At 39.5% G+C, this 19516-nt stretch overlaps 1 protein-coding gene across 1 annotated transcript in view; it reads left to right on the top strand.

The window, feature by feature from the left end:
- Window positions 1-17805, top strand: part of LOC108795674 (probable cation-transporting ATPase 13A4) — a 60729-nt gene extending 42924 nt beyond the window's left edge. Inside the window, exons 23-29 of the mRNA XM_018566970.1 lie at window positions 3697-3793; window positions 6046-6118; window positions 8017-8191; window positions 10485-10672; window positions 13872-13960; window positions 15185-15265; window positions 17581-17805. Coding sequence (XP_018422472.1) covers window positions 3697-3793; window positions 6046-6118; window positions 8017-8191; window positions 10485-10672; window positions 13872-13960; window positions 15185-15265; window positions 17581-17805 — 928 coding nt within the window. The remainder of the gene's footprint in view (window positions 1-3696; window positions 3794-6045; window positions 6119-8016; window positions 8192-10484; window positions 10673-13871; window positions 13961-15184; window positions 15266-17580) is intronic.
- The last annotated feature ends 1711 nt before the right edge of the window (window positions 17806-19516 follow it).

Below are 19516 nucleotides of genomic sequence, written 5' to 3'. Positions count from 1 at the left end.
ATGCTAAGAGAGGAAAGGTAATAGCAGAGGAAAAAGGTGATCATCCAATCACTATTTTTTTCTCTATGATTAAGAGCATGCTGGAAAGGTTTATGCACATTTTCCTTTCCTGCTTCCACAAAAATAAATGTGCATTCTTGGGCATTTCAAACCTGCACGTATATGTCAAAATTTGTTTTGACAGAGCACAATTTCAGTTGAGTTATATGCACATATCCATTATTCCTTTAGGATGGATTCACAATATTGTGGTCTGTTGTGGTGTGCTATGTTGCATTGTAAGACAGTTCATTATGAATGAACTGTCAACTCAATACAGGGGACCAGAAGACCCACATGACCCCTTCCTGAGGATGCTGTGCACCACAGCAATGAAAGGCATAGCAGTCTACCTTGTACAGGCATTGCCATCAGTTGTGGTAACATGGTAAAACGTGTATATTACCACATATTACCGCAATGCAATGGTATGAATAGGCCCTCAATGTCCATGGCAGCTTTAATAAGGAAATAGATTATTGTTCTAAGATATAAGTAATGGATTAATATCAGTCAACAATATGAGGGCAAATTACAGGTTACAAGAAGTCAAAACATCTCACATTTCTGCAGGTCTATGTTATGCAAGCTATTAGGTAATTGTTTTCATTTGAAAATGGATAATGAATAAACAAGCCTGGGCATACCTTTGTTCTGTCTGAGGTAGCTATTTACTGATTGCAATCCTATTTGTATTATATTACAGTTGAGTCTCTCATGTCGCTTTGCTAATGGCTGAGGAAGTTTGCAGACCTGGGAAATGTGACTAGAAACCTTTTCTTAAAATGCATCTGTGCCTAGGCATTGAAGCATCTACATAATCTTAACAACTATTAAAAAAACTTTACAGCAAACCAGCACTGGTCTCTCTAGCTGCTTCCAGTTTGTCCTAAACTCTAGGGAAGAGATAAAAAGACCCACAAATTAAAACCCCATTCCAAGATAGCTTAGAAGCTGTCCTCTCAAATTGAAGGATATAAAGAAAAGAGAAAATATGTAAAACATGTACAAAAGTCTGTAAAGCTCTAAGAAAGTATTCTGATTCATGATAGCTGGAAGCACCAGGTCACTTCTCCAAAGTGGAAAAGCTTGCAAATTTTCTTAGAGGTGAAAGTGGGACAGTCTCTTTGGTTGGTTCAAAGTACCTCTTGAGAAGTCTTTTTTTAGAAGGCTGTACATCCAGGTGTAGCTGGAAATGACATTTCTGCACAATGAGTGGTGTAGATAACTCCAATGAGTTCTTAGACCTTTCACTGTTAGCAGGGTTCCTGATGTAATTCTTCAACTGTCAGCTTGATGGAAGAATCTTAGATGAATTGCAGCCTAGGTCAAGACTCTGTTGCAGGAATTTAGAACCAAAGTCTTTGGAGCGCTCATCTAGATTACCTAATTAAAGAAACATTACTGTTTTGCAGATGCCAGTTGTGATTTTTATAAAAGGACTAGTCTGAGGTTGCAGCTAGTCCTCTGTGGGCATCTCTATGGCATCTTCTGAAGTAGATTTAGAGTCACTTGGCACACCGTCCATGAAATGAGGAATATCATTATTGTTGTTTTGCAGCATCTAAGTAGATTTCTGGTCACCTGTTGAAGGTTCAGACCTGCTGCTGTCAGTAGTAGTTTAGCAGGTTGTCTCACTGGCACTGCTGTAAGATGATTCTATGCTGTAGATTTGATAATTTATGAGAAAGATTCTTGTCAGAGTTGGCATCTCCTATGAGTACCTGTAGTATGGGTTTTGAGAGGTAAAAGGGGTGCCTTGAATTATTTTAACAGCAGCTGAATGTAAACAGCAGGCAGTCACCTGGTATAGGTTGACCCCTACTGAGTCTCTCCCCCCATTCATCTGCCTGTGGCAAGATTACGCAGCTGGCAGCTGAATGTACACACCTGCCCACTGCCTGCTGAGAAAGTTCTTCTTCGGGTCCGCTCCTCTGCTGATTGACAGCAGGTAGTGGGTGGGTGCAATAGCCAGCCTGCTATTGGCTATTAAAATTTGAACTAACCTATAGCGGGTTGGCTATTGCACCCGCCCACTGCCTGCGGTTAATCAGCAGAGGAGTGGACCTGAGAGAGAAAGTTCTGGCTTTTGCTTCCCCTGCTATCTGCTGTTTTTTTGTACTCTGACAGCGGGTGCAGGCCGCTGTCACAATACCCAAACATAGCCGGCAGCTCATTGGCTGCCAGGCTCTGTTCCTACACAGATTTTCTGACTGGCTTCTTTGATCACTTGATTGAGGGATGCTGGCCAGGCAGTGGCACCCACTGTGCGAATTGCAGCTGGTTCCTCAAGAACTGGCTGAAATTTGCACAGTGTTTATTATCGGTAATATCGGTAAATGTAACCGATACTGATAATTAAAACATTTTGGAATATCGGCTCTGATTATCAGTAGGTCCAATGATCGGTCAACCCCTAGACTTTACTAATACCTTGTTTTTGTGTATAATTTGTAAATATATATGTACATGGGGGCAGCCATATTTGCCTATTACATATGTAAGCTCTGGTTTCTTTTTTCTCGATTTTTCATGAACGTTGTACTTTGTGTGCAGCTGAATGGCTGATATCTCAAACATTATTAAGCAGGCAGGTTAAGTGTTTACAGTAAGAAACATAGCTCCTTCTAGTCGCTAATCTACTAACTGTATATTTACACCAATAAAAATATGGAAGAGCCGCTAAATAGAATGTGAAAGTCCAATAAAAAATTACTTTAAACACAGAAACATTGACTAAAAATACGTGCTCACTAAACACTATACATAACCTTACTGTACATAAAGTTGCTGAGCGATTCTAGTGGAGCCATTTACCATTATTAGTTCATGTTTCTGACCTTCCACAAAACCATATTGGTCATAGTATCACTTTGCCATGGTATCATTGTTGCAGATGGACTCTCCAGATATTTAACTTTATAAAGGCTGGAATGCCCTTGTGAAACATAGATACAGCCATTGCTAACCTTCTCTAAGAATGCTGATTTCCATCAGTGAGTGCTGAAACTAGAGGATTAGCTTAACAGACAGGAAGCAGTTTCAGAAGGATGTCCACAGGATGGCAGCCCCTTATTCATCTCATGCTGGGTTTATAGCCAGAAATATAAGATAACCAAGGAGTATACAATTAATTCTTCCAACAGAAATGTTAGCTATTGGTAAAAATGACATAAAGTGTACTGTATGTATGGCCAATGTGTTTTATTTTTTCCGTTTTGGATAGAGTGACCCCTTGTCAGTTTTATTTCCTGTGTTGTCTATGTCCTATATTAGAGATTTCCTTTCACTCTCTTTGCCAGAGGCAGACAGGAAGTGAAAGGAGATCTCTATAAAAAGAGCCAAATCCCCCTCTTAGACAGTTGCCACCGCAACAATTGCCCCATTGGAAGATTTGCCCTTACCACTTGCTCTGGTAGTAACTCTAAAACCTTGGATTTTCTATCACTATCTGTGTCTCAGACAATGGTCATTAGGAGAAACAGAGCTTGAATCTACCCAGAGACATAGTGAGGAATGAAAACTTTACAGAGGTTTTAACACTCTGTCCAAAACTCCAAAAAAGGTTTTTTACTATAAAGTATGAATGTAAGGTAATAAGAAAACAAAAATGATCACATTTGTCCAACAGTGTCTTGTATAATTGTTTTTTTGCAGGGAAGGGCGGGCAGCTCTTGTCACATCATTCTGTATGTTTAAATACATGGCTATGTTTGGGTTAATTGAATATACCAACACACTGCTGCTCTATTGGGTAAGATGAATGTTATTATTTTTACTTAAAAAATTTGAGGATTCTTTTTGGATTCTAAAAATTGTTTACGTTTTGGATAGGGATGAAGAGGCAAATATACTGTCTGATTTTTATTTTGTCTGTGATTCCACTGGGGAGATTTTTGCTTTCTTCCTATCTCTGTGCCGCCTGCACAAAAAACAGGGCGATCAGTTGTCATTGGAACAGGAAGTTACAGACAGCAATAAAGACATTGTCAGAGTTTCTAACCCTTCCCCTATTCTACTACAGATGTGTACTAGTGTGTCCCCTCCTTGGGGAGATTTCTTATCACTTCTTGACCTTAAATTAAGTAATCCCTAATAAGGACACTCAAAGCAGTAAAAACTGTTAATCATAAGCAAAAGGTTGGTCAATATATTTATCTATGTGCCGAAGTATGTCCTTTTCCATCAAAGATAAAGGAGAACAATATACATTTCTTATGCATTAGTGACATAACAACATGTACTTATTTTCAAAGATACACATATATAATAAAGATGACAAATTCCTGTATGTATACATACATACTATATACTTATATACTATAAGGTTATGAGATAAGGCATAACATTAAAGCAGAACTCCAGGGAAAAATATTCTTAACCCTTGCAGTGGTGCCACCCCTGCACTGCAAGGGTTAAGTGTTAGTCACCTTGCTTGCTTTTAGACCGGTTCCTTGAGCCTCCTCCCCCCTCTGCTCCAGCAATCTAAGGTCCCCTGAGTCATCATATTCTATACACTGTGTATAGGATGTGAGGATACTGAGTGACATACCATCACTGCAGCAGAGGAGGAGAGAAGAGGAAGGGATTGATATAAGAGCAAGCCAGCTTGGAGGATTAGGTGAGTATTTGTTTTCCTGAACCTAGACAAAAACAAGCACTTAACCCTTGCAGTGCGGGGGTAGCCCCACTCCAAGGGTTAAGACTATTTTGCTCTGGAGTTCTGCTTTAATGTTGTTCACTTTATTCAAGTCTCCTGGTGCCTTAATCAATTAGGCTCTAATTAATAAAATAGAATATATGTAGGCTGCCATGACTGAACTCCTTCTGAAAATGCTAATTGTATGAAAACTCTATATGGATGTACTTAACTTCATTAGTTTGAGTCACTGACTATGGCTCAATAACTGTTGAAGGCTTTTGATTGGCATAACAACACAGCAACTAGCATTCTGAGGAGTCAGCAATTGGATCCTCCATATTCTCTCAGTACAGGTTTCCTTTAAATTGGAATTAACCCATAAAAGTGAGCAAAAAACTGTGGGCCCCCAGGAGCATTTTGCCAAAATGTACAAGCATGCAAAGCATATTTGCACATTTTAATTTTTAGCACATTTTAATTAGAGAAGACTTACCTAGCAAAGTGACCCCCTCTCCTGCTGCAATGTCCACCTTCTCATTCATTGCTGGGGCTTCCATCTTGTTCCGGTCTTCTTCCAGGTTCAAAGTCTTCAGCCACCTTGATTGGTCAGGCTGGATGATTGATCAGGCTTGGCTTGACTGGATGATGTAACTCTCACTCATGCACATAGGAGTTACTTCGGCCTACAACAGAATCATGCTGAGAATGTATACAGAGCTGTGTATGCATGATTCAATGTACACTTACAGAAATATAAATGCTAACAGGCACGGAGTATAAACTATGTCAGAAGGGATATACACATTCTCTTACATCATAAAAAGTCTACCGGTCAGCATTTTTTGGCTAGAGTAACTAGTTCCAATTTAAGATGCATGAGAAGGTTGACATAACAGCTGACTTAATTAAAAAAAAAGTAAAATGGTGAAATGACTAAAAACATACAGACATGCAAAACAGGAAAAAGCCCCAAAATGATTAGCTGACTGAATAAATGAACGTGGCAAGGGAGCACTCCTTGTTTTCCTAATACTCACAACTCCATAAACATGGATGCTCAGCATTTTTGCTTTACAAAGGTTGTCTCTGAAAAGAGTACAAACAAGTGTTGCACATTCATGTTGTAACATCCATTTTTTTTAAAGGGTCCATGGTAACTTGAGCATACACAGCCTTAGTCAAGTACATTTTAGCTAGAACCCGATACGTTTGGTGGAAAAAGAAATTTCAGACAGTTGGGAAGCCTTACAAATCTGTGATATTTGTGCCTCATAATAACAATAATATTTAAAAATATGAATACATGTGTCAAGGTGATGCAAGACAATTATGAGGAGATCACACTTCCACTTTTTGTATTTCAGCAACGAAACATCTTTGGAAACAATCAATGGCTCATTCATGACTTTGCTATTGTGTTTGCAATATTTTTTACAAGTAGGTATAAATGAATACTTATTGCTATGATTTGTATATGGTGCTTTATAGTACAAGTTTTTTTATATCTTTATTTACTTTGAGCATAAGAGATATAGTATAGTTACCAAAATAACCCAAAACAACAGTCAAGTTTTAAAAAACAGAAATGACAGTGGCTGAGTCGAACTCCTTCTGCACTTCGGGTCAGCCGAACATGCTGAGCATGTTCGGCTGATCCGAAGCCACACGAAGCAAGCCGATGTACGGCTGTTTTCAGCCGATGTACGGCTGAAATCAGCCGTACCAGCCTGAAGTGAATAGCCGAACAGTGTTCGGCTCACTTCACTTCTGATCGGTCATTCACTCGGCTGCCCTCGGCAGCTTTGTGAATAGACCCCAGTTAAGTCCAACATATATAAGGTTAGTTTCTGAATGCAGACATTGCTGAGATATATAAAATGCTGTCAGGGTTATTCACAAAAGGGTGAAGAGTTTGGAGAAGACAGGGGAAGTGAACAATCTAGGACAACATAGCTGAACTGGAAAAATTCTCCAATTCAGCTCACTTTCCAGTTCAGCTATGTTGTCCTAGATTGGTCACTTCTCCTGTCTTCTCAAAACTCTTCACCCTTTTGTGAATAACCCTGTGTTACATAGTAGTTATGGCTGAAAAAAGAAAGAGGCCCACCAAGTTCAACCTTTTGGGGTGTCATTACACCTTATTCCCACTCTGTTTTACATATTTAGTGATGTACTAAGGGGGAGCGATGAGGATGAGCGGTGGGCAACATATTTAAAGATGATTTCCAGGAAATGTAATAATTAACTCTTGCAGTGGGGCTACTCCCGCACACAATTGTTCATTTTGGTCTAGAGGCTAAAATTGAGAAGATATACTTACCCAATCCTGCGGTGGGCGGCACTCACCTCTCTCCCCTTCCACGCTGGCGGTGGAATGTCTCTCGGCATCCACACATCTAATGCAGCTGCATTAGGCGTGATGATGACATGGGTCCTTAGAACGCCAGAACCTAGGGAAAAATAGGCTGCAGGGACCAGTCTAGCAGCCTAGTGGGACCAATGATCAGGTGAATATATATATATATATATATATATATATGTTTTTAGCCCCTAGACCAAAATGAGCAGTTAACCCTTGCAGTACAGGGTTAGCCCCACTGCAGAGGTTACCTTTTACATTTCCTGGAGTTCTTCTTCAATCCACTGGGTTAGTTTATTTTACACATAAATAACCATATTCCACCCACACACAATGCCATTAACATAGTTGAAAAAGGGCTAGTTGGTCTGTCAAAATATTTTTAGACTGTGGGAGAAAACTGCAACACCGGTATAGCACAAGGGCAAACAGAAAAGTCCCAAAGGGCATATTTATAAAGCAGTACATCTGACATTCAGCAAACATTCTCTTTTCAGAAGAATTTTCCATGTCCATGTGTTTTAAATGGCAGTGATTTATTTGTCACCAAAGAATGTTTAGGGTCACTGCTTTATTTAGGGCCCTGTTGGGCTTTTTACCTAGGACTTCAGTGCCACAAGACAACAATGCTAACTGTACACCATTGTGGTTCACCTTTAGTTACTTACTAGCCTCAAGAGATTGGTTAAGGATGGTTCAAGAATATATTTGGTACTAAAGTCAGTGACACATATCACTTGTGTAAATTTAAGGAAAACCCTGAAAACATTACTGCTGGGGGCAGTTGAGAAACACTGTGGTACACCACCATGTTGACCAGTATTAAATTATGTTTGCAAAATTACCATCTTTAAATAAATATTATAAACGTGCACTGGTTTGGATGCTTTGCAGATTCCAGCATCGCTATAAATATTAAATTGGGAAGTCAATGTCAGATATTTGTCTTTTTAACATATTCTGTGGTCTTTTGCAGTGAGTTCTACCCCTGCATACCCGACACTGGCAAAGTACAGACCACCAGGACAGCTGATTTCTCCAGCTATGATCTTTTCAGTCATTTTCAATGTGCTCTATGGCATAGCTTCACAGACATATGCATTTCTTATAGTTCAGCAGCAACCGTGGTACAACAGAGATGACATATACAGGTAAATGTGTCATAACATCTCAGATCCTGCTTTTTAAAGCTTGCTCAACTGCAGACAAACACAACCTAAAGTACAAGTTCACCCTCTGTAATACAGCATGCTGTGTTAAATATTCACCTTTCAAGCGTACTTTGCTGTGTGGACCTGCCCAATACCGCTAGCCCACCTCCACAGTGCACATGTGCAACACGGCCCATTTATTCCTATCAGTGAGCTGTAATACATTGGATGGGTAGATTGGATGAGGTGGAGAGCTGTCATTCTCCACTCCTCTCCACCTTGTCCAATGAGAGAAAGCCTTGTATTCAATGAAAAAAATAAAATAAAAGTGAATGGTGGCGGTGCCACGTGAGTGACTCCCTGTGCCTAGTGTGCAGAGGGGAAGCTGCTGGAACCGCAATTGTAAGACATCAGCTATCATATGCAGTATGGACTAATGCAGAGATCAGATATGAATACTTATATTCAGTCAAGCTGGGCCAATGTAATTATCATTAAAAGATCATTCCTGGAGTTCAGCTTTAAATAAACCGGAATTAAAGAGAAGCCTACCAAATGAAAAAAAGACAACAAAATAAAATTGTGAGATGTTTTAAGTCTTCCACATTCTATCAAATTGGATTGGGCTTAAACTAAAAAAAATAAAATAGCACAATCCTGTAGAAATAATGTTATGTTATGTGCAGGAGAAAGTGCAGAGCCATCTAGTAGATGTCATCAGACTGCCAGTTTTAATCACTTATGGATCCATTAAGCCCCATTCACACCAGATACATTGCGATCCGATGTGCTCCAGTTTTTAATGGATGTCAATGGGTGTCAACAGAAGGTAACCCAAAAAATGAATGGGTGTGAATGGGACCAGTTCACACTGAACTGTTCCGTTGTGTTGTGTTGTGTTGCACTGCGCTGAAAAAAAACTAGAGCATCTACTTTTTTCGGCACAATAAATTGGAACTTGTCAAGAACGGAAGTAAACAGAATGGAACAGAAGTAAAAAAAAAACACAGGAGTTTGCCCACTCAGAACATGTTACTTAAAATAAAGGTTGGCAACAAATTAAAAACAAAAAACAAAAAAACAACAGAACGGAAGTCAACGGAGGTGAAATTTCAAGTAAATGAACCTCCATTGATTTATGTTTTAGGTCCAAATTTGGCCTTAGTCTACCTTGGTCTAAAGATATCTGCCTTGAATTTCAGACCTAGGTTGTTACAACATAGGACTTTAACATGGTATATCTAAATACCAGTAAAGGTGCATATAATTGAGGGACATTTAGTAAAAATCCACTTAGCATAGTTTGGCAGAGTTACACTATAATAAAACTGATGCCTCGTGCACAGAAATAAGCAACATTTTAGATGCTCTCCATACAACCCATATTTAAAAAAAAAAGAAACATTTCCTATAAGAAACATGAAGGTTGCCATTGCTGATTTTTCATTCTGAAAAATGCTAGATACCTAGCTAGATGCTGAACCTCTTGCATGATTATTTAGGCTTTTATAGGTACACCGGCGCACTGATGGCGTCTGCAAAAATAAATTCTCACGGTCCTCCAATGCACACAGACATACTGTACATGTACAGGATATAGAATGCATATGTGGAGCTTACTAATAATTGTTTGCTATAGAGTGCATGTTTTGTTGTACAATTGACTAAGCAGTGACATGTAAGATAAAAAGAGATCTCGTCAAATGCTTTTTGCTTTAACTAATGGATTTTCAATGCACACCTCATGAAGGAACACAACTGTCTGAGATGTGCACTGATTTCATTGAAGGAGCTAGTAAAAAAATAAAATAGTCTGCATAACAGATGAAGGAGGATGGTAACGACAGCCACCCTTTTCCTCCTAATGAGATCCTTTCATCAACCTAAAACATTTGGTAAGACGATTCCCTAGCACAGCCCCCTTCCTCCTGCCATGTCATAGCCTTTCATTTTCTAGGAGTGTCTAATTACTGTGTGTGTTGTCAGCGTCTCCGCCCCTCCTATCTCCTCTTTATATAACCATTTATTTAGTATCCAGGGAAGAGTAAAGATGAAAACTATAGTGTGACTTGAGTGAAAGCAGGTCACACTGGGTCTGCTGACATCTCATCCGAGATGGCAGCACCCGACAGTAGTTGTAGGGTTTTGCATGTTTAAAAACAGGGAGCATTTTAATGGAAAATAACATGCATCAAATGAGTTAAATGTGCATACAAGCTTATGGAAAGATTGGGGTATCTGTACAGCTTTTCTGCATGTGCTAATAAAGTGGTTTAACTTCCTTGTCTCCTAGTGCCTGTCATCCTGGAAATGAAAGTTCGAATAGGAACCTTACCTATGTGTTAATTTATGAAAGAAAAAAAATTAACTATGAAAGCTTTGAGGGTACAACGCTGTGGCTGATAACATCTGTGCACCTGGTGATCCTATCTTTTGTCTTCTCTAAGGGGAGGCCCTTCCGACAGCCATTATATACCAACTGTAAGTATATAAAATCTGCATTCACTTTTAAAGAAGACCTAAACCCAGGAAGCCCAGGAGATATATACTTTCATACCTTTGCTTACTGAGCCCTATCTAAAAATAATACTAATGGCCCTACTATACTTATCTGTCAGCAGGAGGAGGCTTCCTCTAGATGTCATGGCCAAAGTTGATATAAAGTTTATCTCAGAGACTTTTTAATAATTACTTCCATAGTGTAAGTCATCTTGGCCTGCACATCTATAATCGCAAACTGTAACCAACTACATTTTATGCCCGCCACTAGCAGACTGGCACTAAGCTGCACTTAAGGCAACTGTATTTGTTATGATCTCACAAAGACCTATTTTACCAAAATAGGAATATTAAAATAAAAGTTAGTTAAGCAGCATCTATTGACTTTTTTATATTTGTTTTTAGATATACTGTACAAGTAAAATAGATCTGGTTGATGTCAATAATATAATCGATGGTGGTAACCTTGTTTCTGTGTATACTGTAATTTTGTAATTATATATGTACATACGGGCAGCCTTGAAAATGCAGGTTTCGCTTCCTGCTTCGCAGTGCAACAAAGTGGCTTACTGCTCCTTCTCATAAGTCAACTGACTCTTTGAAAGCACTGTTGGTAAAGGGACCCTGTGACCTTGCCTATGCAAGGCAAAGTGACAATGTCTCTGCACAGGGCATCCCTCTACCCCTTTTATACTTACCTTACCATAATGGAAAATAATACCTGGCACTTCTGGGTATCGGGCAGCATGTGACCTACTCTCCTTTGATGATACCTGGGTCTTTCATCCAATTGCTAGGTCCTGCTCTTAGTCACGGACACAACTAATTTCAGTGCGGGTTGCAAGGAAGGGCAGGTAAGGAAAGTATAAAGGGGGTAGGTGGATGCCCTTTACAGAGACACTGCCACTTTTCCCTCCAAGGGCAAGATAACAGGGTATCTTAAGCAGCTAGGCATATTTATTGTAGTAACTAATCTACCATAACTCTAATACACAAACCTCTACATGTAATAATATATTAAAATAAAGGAAGAGGAAGCTTGTAAAATTGTGAAAGCCATATTCAACATTACTATTAGGCTAAACACTACAATAATAACTCAACAATAATAAGATTTGTTTACACTTGCTATCAAAACTTTTTCATGAAGTCCATTAAGGAGCCCATGCATTTTAAAAAAAAATGAGTTATACTGCAGAAGGTTACAGGAGTTTGTAACACTGGCAAAGAAAATAAGTTGAAGCTAGCGCTCATATAACACCCCCCCCCAACCCCCAGCTGTCATGAAGTACAAAAATCATGTTTTCCATATGGTTCATTGAGGGACATGGGAGTTTAGACATTTTGAAAAGCCAGGACATCCAAAAGCAGTTTAACTGAGGGGTGGGTAACAGCCAGTGAGAGGTCCACAGGTGTGGAGTCCATAGCATAAATGAGTAATCAATGCCTAAATGAACGCTAGATGAAAAAAAAGGTCATACAAAAACAGGGAACTGCCACAACCAAGAGGAAATTCGAAGAAATGATGCAGCAAAAAGACAAAGAATAATCAACCTTGCACCAAAAAACAGGTGGAAGAACACACCACCCAATTGAAAGAAAACCATACCAACAACTAATGTTGTCAACAAGAAGAATTTTTACTGGGCCAAATCCAAGGAAAAAAGAAATCCTTAACAAGAAATTTGGACATAGATATCATGTCCAACAGAAAGGCCAGTCAGTCAAGAGCAGGAGGCTTAAGCCTAGCATTCCTAACCTTTGACTTGAGAGAAAGGAAGTTTGCAAAGATATACCATGTCCAAAGGAAAAGCCAGCCAGTCAAAACTAAGCATCCATTCATAGATAGCGTATGCTTTTTCTGCATGGTTTGTAAGTGCGGAAGACTGCACAGCACAAAAACGCTAAAATCTTTATTACTGGACGGATTCCGCTCGTTTTTGGCTATTACTATAGCCGCAAATGTGTAGAATCCGCCCCTGAAATTGCGCTTGCGCTACTTTGCTGGATGCAGTTTTGTACTGCTACGTCCCCACAATAGTCTGAACAAGGCACATTAAAATGCATTGTTTTTATGTTTAGAGCGGTAGAAAACCGCTCATATGTGAATGGAGCATTAAAGGCTCAGACCTAACACCCCTACCTAAAGACTTTCAAAAAGTCTAGAAAGCACCACAATGCAAAGCCCAGTGCTTGAAGGTTATATTCCAGGCTAGCCCCATAAACATTCAATCTAGCGGGTTCCAGGTATGGTCTCCAAAGCAGTTACTGAGGCTACACTAAACTGTATAGCTGCTGTGCAGAGTCTAGCTCGAGCAGCGTTAGGGAAATCTTTAAAACAATTAACAGTGTATAGAGAATCATGATTGAAATCAGCAAAGAAAAAGGCTAGCCAAAATTATAGATTTTTTTAAATAGCAAAGTTGAAGAAAAGGTATCTAAGCTGTTAGGGCACTGGCAAAAATGTGAACCATGGCTGTTAAAGGTGGGGTTATACAGGGCTGGCTTTTATGTTTTTTTGTTTGTTTGTTTTTTGGCCAGTGTTCCAACCTCCTGTAGACAGCTGTAAGTCCTGACTTTGTCAGAATTTCTAAGTTCCTGCGTCCCTCAATGGACGATAAAGAAATTATATTTTCCCTTTAAAACATATTAGGGTTGTTCACTCCATAGCTACGAAATGTCTTTCTAAAGCTCCATTTACACTTTGGCCCACTTTTACGCAACTCATTAAAAAGTGTGACGCACTTGCGTTGCCATTACTTGTTAATGGCACTGCCAAACGCGGCCAGTAAAACGGGCATTTTTGCCTGTTCATCAAATGCGCACAAACGAATAGTAAAAAAAATGCATAAAACTCTAAGCTGAAAATGTTGCATGAGTTTCTTTGCCATGTTTGTCACGCGTGCGGCAGCCCATTGAACTGAATAGGGGTGCGTGAAGTGTGAAAGGAGCCTAAAACTTGGACTGAGTGGCAATTTTACCACATTTGCCTTCATACTGCTTCAAGAGTAGGAAAGCAATATAAGCATCTTCATTTTTTAAATATTAAATACTTTATATAATCTGTAAAAAAGGGAGAATTGTGGTGGAAAGAATGACAGAAAATGTAGGCCAAAAAAGGTGCAATTATGATCTCTGCTATAAGCTACCAGCTTGAAAAAATGTATATTCTGTTTTCCAGATTTTTTTGTGGCCATATTGATTATAGAATTTACATTTACCATATTCTTCATATTTGCTGACTTCAAAGACATATACATTATTTTGGAGGTAAGCATTTAATTACAAATTAAATAAATACAAAAATTGGCATAAGAATGATTGACCTAAAGTGACACTAAACACAGGAGTTACATTTTAAAAATACATTGAAGTACCTTAACTATTAACAAAAATGTATCTTATTTGTGTATCACTCTGTACACAGCTGTAGAGTGAAATCCTCTCTGAATTGTGCTGATACTGTCCTTCATTCTGGAAGGTGGCTAATTTTGTTCACCATGGTCCCTGTGTGTGTTGTAAGGTAGCCACCACTCCAAGCTCACTCAGTTGATATTCTAAAGGCAAATAGGCTGTTCACTTTGCAAGAGAATCTGCACTTTGCAGGGGAAGTGTAAAAAACTCGGGGGAAAATATTATTAACCCTTGCAGTTGGGCTACCCACCCAGTGCTCCTTCTGGTATAGGGAGGACAATAACAAAGTTATAGTCACCTGATCAACGGAGCTGGCTTGTTTTTAGCTAGGTCCCTGGAGCCTTTTTCCCTCTTCACTGCAGCAGTCTAAGGTACTGTAAATCATCATGTCTAATGCACTGTTTACAGGACGTGAGAATGCCGGAGGTAAATACCATGGCTGATCCCCTGGCATAATTTTTTTTGGTTTTCTACCAGGACCAAAACAAGCACTTAACCCTTGCAGTGCAGAGGTAGCCCCATAAAAAGGGTTAATAATCATTTTCCCCCAGAGTTCTGCTTTAATTAATGAGGTGAGGCTGTGTGGATTTCTGTCACCCAGTCATGTGCAGAAAAAAATGCCGTGCCTTTATTCAACCTCATCCACTATGTAACTATGTAACCTATAGAAACAAATCAATATGTCATTAATCTTGTGTTAGCATTCTAAATTCTTGTTGAATACTGCAAATTACTGCCCTATACATACTGAATAAGCCTGAGAAATGCCGTGGCATTTAGCATACGCTGTTGGAAAGGTGGGCAATTTGTTTTTTGAAGGCTTTAGTTTATCTTGAAAAATATGATGTAATTCTTATATAGGGAGCATTTTATACCCTGTCCCCTTCATGCATTTTCTGTAGCAGTGCATAGGATGTGAGATGTCATTTAGACAAGGTTCTGAGTAGATAAATGATAGAGAGAATTAAAGAAAAATCTGGAAGGAGAAAAAAACATAAGGATGAATTGCTTCTGTTAAGTGTACTTAAACTGTAATAACGAGTAGATAATCTTTTGATTTTCCTTTTTTCTTTTCTTCAGCTTGTCTGTACACCCACCAGCTGGAGAAAACATATCATAGTCCAAGTGGCTATAAATCTGGTAGTAACATTCACAGTTGAGGTCAGTATTATTGTGAATGGGGATATTTTATGTGGTGTTTGGTATTTAAAAAATCATTTTCACAATGTATCTCTAAATGTTTCATTAGCATGTACAGGTATCTCTTATTTATTTGACACATAAATTTAAATTACAAGAGCAAACCTGTATTGGTATCAATCAAGAGTATTATGCTATTTATTAGGGCTGCGAAAATTAACGATTAATTCCTTGATTAATCGTACAATGTTTTTGATCAGTACTCAACTCTCCGCCGGCTTCCGGGTCTTCCGGGAGTTCCGTCGGAGATCTGGTGACGTCACCGGACTCCTCCCCCCTTCCCCAAGTGGCTCCGTCGGCTAATGAAGGGAAGGGGGGAGGAGTCCGGTGATGTCGATGTCCGTGACGGCTAACGAAGGGAAGGGGGGAGGAGTCCGGTGACGTTGATGTCCGAGAGGAGGAAATCAAGAAGCAGGTCTTATTGACTGAAGAGGCATATGTTCACAATCCCAACCCCACCACACAGTCTGCTTGGGGGCCTATTGTGCATTGTTCCATATTATGGAGTAATGAAGCTTTGACTAATTTATACCAGCTTGCCATCTTCCAGGCATAAACAAGGCTTCTATTGATATTATAGACTTTCCTTACAGAGATGGAAGTTTTGAAATCTTTTCAATAGCTCAGAGTGGAATTCAAGCTTTATAAGTCTTTCTATCAATACCTGCAGATTTGTACCTTTTTTTTAAATTTCTTTGTGTGGCCCTGTCCCCATTAACATTGTTGCTTAGACACGAATTCTGTGCGTTATAATTAATCGAAATTAAACGATTAAATTTTTTTTCGATTAATCGAACACGAAAATTTTAATCAGTAACAGCCCTACTATATATAGAAAGGGTATTGTCTGGTTTGCCACCACCTCTAATGTCCATTTCTGTTTTCATCATTTTGTTTTTTATTAGTCTTTACTGACTTTAAACCATGCCTTCCAAACTTTCAACATTAGGCCCTCTTACATGGGCTGATCAGGAGAGGATCCATGCACAGATTCTCTCCTGATCACAGCAGTACGGAGCGTATGTCAACGCTGTGGCATCCATGTCCATACAGTTTTTTCCTCCATCTTGCGATGGACGTAAAAACTGCAATTACCAGATCTCATATCCCTCTATGGGGAATCGGATGTAAACGGACATGTGTCCGATTACATTAGATTACCCCCGATCCGGCACGGTCAAGTCTGGCAAAACAGATCCCTGATCCGTCTACTTTTCCGGACCTGGCCGGAGTCAGGGGTAACCGTGTGTAAATTGACACCCTGCCCATAGTCCTACATTGGGCATCCTATCAGATCCACTTGAAAAACTGACAGGCAGACCCGATTGGACCTCCTGTGTGAAAGGGGCCTTACACGTCGACTGAGACTGTAGATCTCATTCCATGTAGATACTGCAGCTCTATATTTGTGGTTGTTATTAGGCAATATTGTTACATGTGTTTCTTTGATCAGTGTGCAAAGCTACAGAATGAAAACTTGCAAGTATAGGACTTCCATTTAAAAGGCAAAACATGTGAAAGTGTCGCCCCTAGCAAACTATGCTTCCTTCCAATTTACCTAGTTGTCTAGTTAGATCGATTGATTTCCATACTTCTAGTCCCCTCAGCTTCAAAAACATAACAGGTTATATTTGAAATTAAAACAGATCTGCCATTGGAAACTATAGAAATGTGTCTGTTTAAACTTCATATTGTGTTCTTTCATTTTAAAGTGAGCAACATGTTCAATTTTAGTGAAACATTTACATAACAACCATATATTAGTTTATATATATTAAAGCAACTCTGTCCATACTATAAAACTTGTACACCCGTGATATGACTGTAAACAGGAGCCCACCGGTACCTACTTGTACTTCTAAGTGTCTTTTTAAGCACCCCAGGTTCACAAAAACACAAGGCTTTCTTGTATGCAACTAAAACCTTGGCAGAGAAAGTTGACGGCAGGCTATCCTCTTCTATCTTATAGATTGGATCTTATTATTGGTTACAGGACCTGTCTATAGACTTTTCTGCTTAAAATCCACATTTGGATATTAGAATGTCCCAGGGCTCACAAGAATACATTGAGAGATACTGTATGTAGAGGCGTCAGCCATTGCCTGCTTTGCATTACTGTTGCATGTTTCAAAATGTTATTGTATGGGGAGGGCTTCTTAATATATGGGTGTAAACTTATTTTTGTGTGCATGATATGTCCTCAATACTGACTGATATAATATATACCAATGTATGTGAAAGCTTTCATATCTTAGGGTTCTATTACATATTTTTAGGAATTTATTCTGGATAATAGAGCCCTCTGGATGGCCTTGAAGAAATGTTTCAATATAAAGCCTGGGAGTAGGTATAAAATACTTCGGACAGTATTGGAAGAGGACACAGAATGGCCGCTGATTGGAAAAACAATATATGCTAAGAGCGAGATGATGATGACAAATGGACACAGTGAAGCCTACACTAATCCAGCTTTCCAGCAAGATGGTCTTTTCAAATTATAAAAAAATTAAGATAAATGGGAATATGAAAAGATTAAAGAGATTTTTTTCTGAAATCATTTATTGCAAACACATACTGCTGAGCCAATACTTTATTCAACTTTTATGTGAAAGAGGCTCAGTTTCTAAACAAGGTTTGGTCACTTTGGGCTTTATATCCCTTTTCTCAAAATTTCCTGAAAGGTCTTTGTGACAGCAAGACAAGAAATTGGAGAAATCATTATCAGCAGGACAGGAAGACACTGACAGTAAAATTAATCAGACAGAGGTCATAACCTTTCCCTATTTTACAGAAATAAGTGTTTTTTTTATTGTGTATTGAGGGACACAAGAGCCACAGGATTTCTTAAACAGTCAGGTTTTATTGCCACCAACCAGAGGTTGGCACACTAGCAAACAAAAAAAATCAGCTTCCCATATATTCCTGCCCCAAACTGCTATCTTTGCACTTTTATGCAAGGAGGTCCTAGGACAGCGGTTCTCAACCTGTGGGTCGCGACCCCGTCGGGGGTCGAATGATGATTTGCCAGGGGATGATTTGTCCTGACATCGGAGCCGCCGGCCGCCGTAAGTCAGAAAAAAAAAACAAATCACCATAGGAATGCATAGCTAGATTCCTATTGGCTATTTCACTTTGCAATAGCCAATAGCAAACTAGCCATTGCACCCGCCCACTGCTGCTGCCAATCAGCAGAGTGGGACCTGAAGTTCTCCATCAGGTCCCCTTCGCATCAGGTTGCGTCATCCCTAAATTTTACCGTTGGGGGTCACCACAACTTGGCAAATGTTACCAAGGGGTCCCGGCCCTAGAAAGGTTGAGAACCACTATCCTAGAAGGTTGTACACCTTTTATTTAGCTCTATTGAAAAAAAAGCCTAGCTATATTCTTCTGCTAATAATTTTCTTCTTTAATTTTTGCATTTTGTATCTTCAGTCAAGTTCCTCTGACTGAAGTAAATATTCCTAGTTCTAGTACTAGCATTCCTACTCCTAGTTCCTCAGCACAGGCTTCTGTCCTTTACAGGGGTAGGTTGGGTGATTCCTAGAATCATATATTTAATAACTGATTAGGCGGGTTGCAGTGTGACTACTCCACCCCTAATACACCTATGTCATTGGCTGGTAGGACTTTTTTCCCATCCCCCTGGTCCTGACGTCCTCATACACCAGCTTGTGATATGATATATACTCATCCCTGCCTTCCATTTTATACAGGGTTTTGTTGATCATCCCAACAAGTGATGGGCTCTGGCATCCATGCATTTTTCCTAAGGTAGGTAACATCCTTCTTATCATGGAGCTCCCTCTCCCTGAAGTCGAGGGTTAAGGGTATTCTACTGAAGCCTCCAGCTGTTGACTGAACGTAAGGATGAGACATTCTTCTCTTTCCGGGCTTACATTCCCTGCAGTCAAGGGTTAGGTGTTTTAGGCTTAAGCTAGGCTTAAGGGAAACATTTTTTTTCTTCTATTGGACAAGAGTGTCTTTTTGAACTCCTCCTTAGGGGTCTGTTTTGTCTCTGGGACTTAGCCCCTTAAACATTTCTTTTTTGTTGCCCACCTTAGCTGTTGGTCTACGTTTTCTTTGATTCAGGTAATTTATTGTACCACCAGTTTTTCCAGGTGGATAGTTGGTTGTCCTTCACTTTGCTTCAGGTAGCAGTTTTCCCTTTAGTGTGATGATCTGTCCTGGTCTGGAGCACCAGGTTGATCTGCA

The sequence above is a fragment of the Nanorana parkeri genome, unplaced genomic scaffold, assembly GCF_000935625.1.
Source record: "Nanorana parkeri isolate BGI_ZX_2015 unplaced genomic scaffold, ASM93562v1 scaffold29, whole genome shotgun sequence".
Classification (NCBI taxonomy): domain Eukaryota; kingdom Metazoa; phylum Chordata; class Amphibia; order Anura; family Dicroglossidae; genus Nanorana; species Nanorana parkeri.
This window is presented reverse-complemented; position numbering and strand designations above follow the sequence as displayed.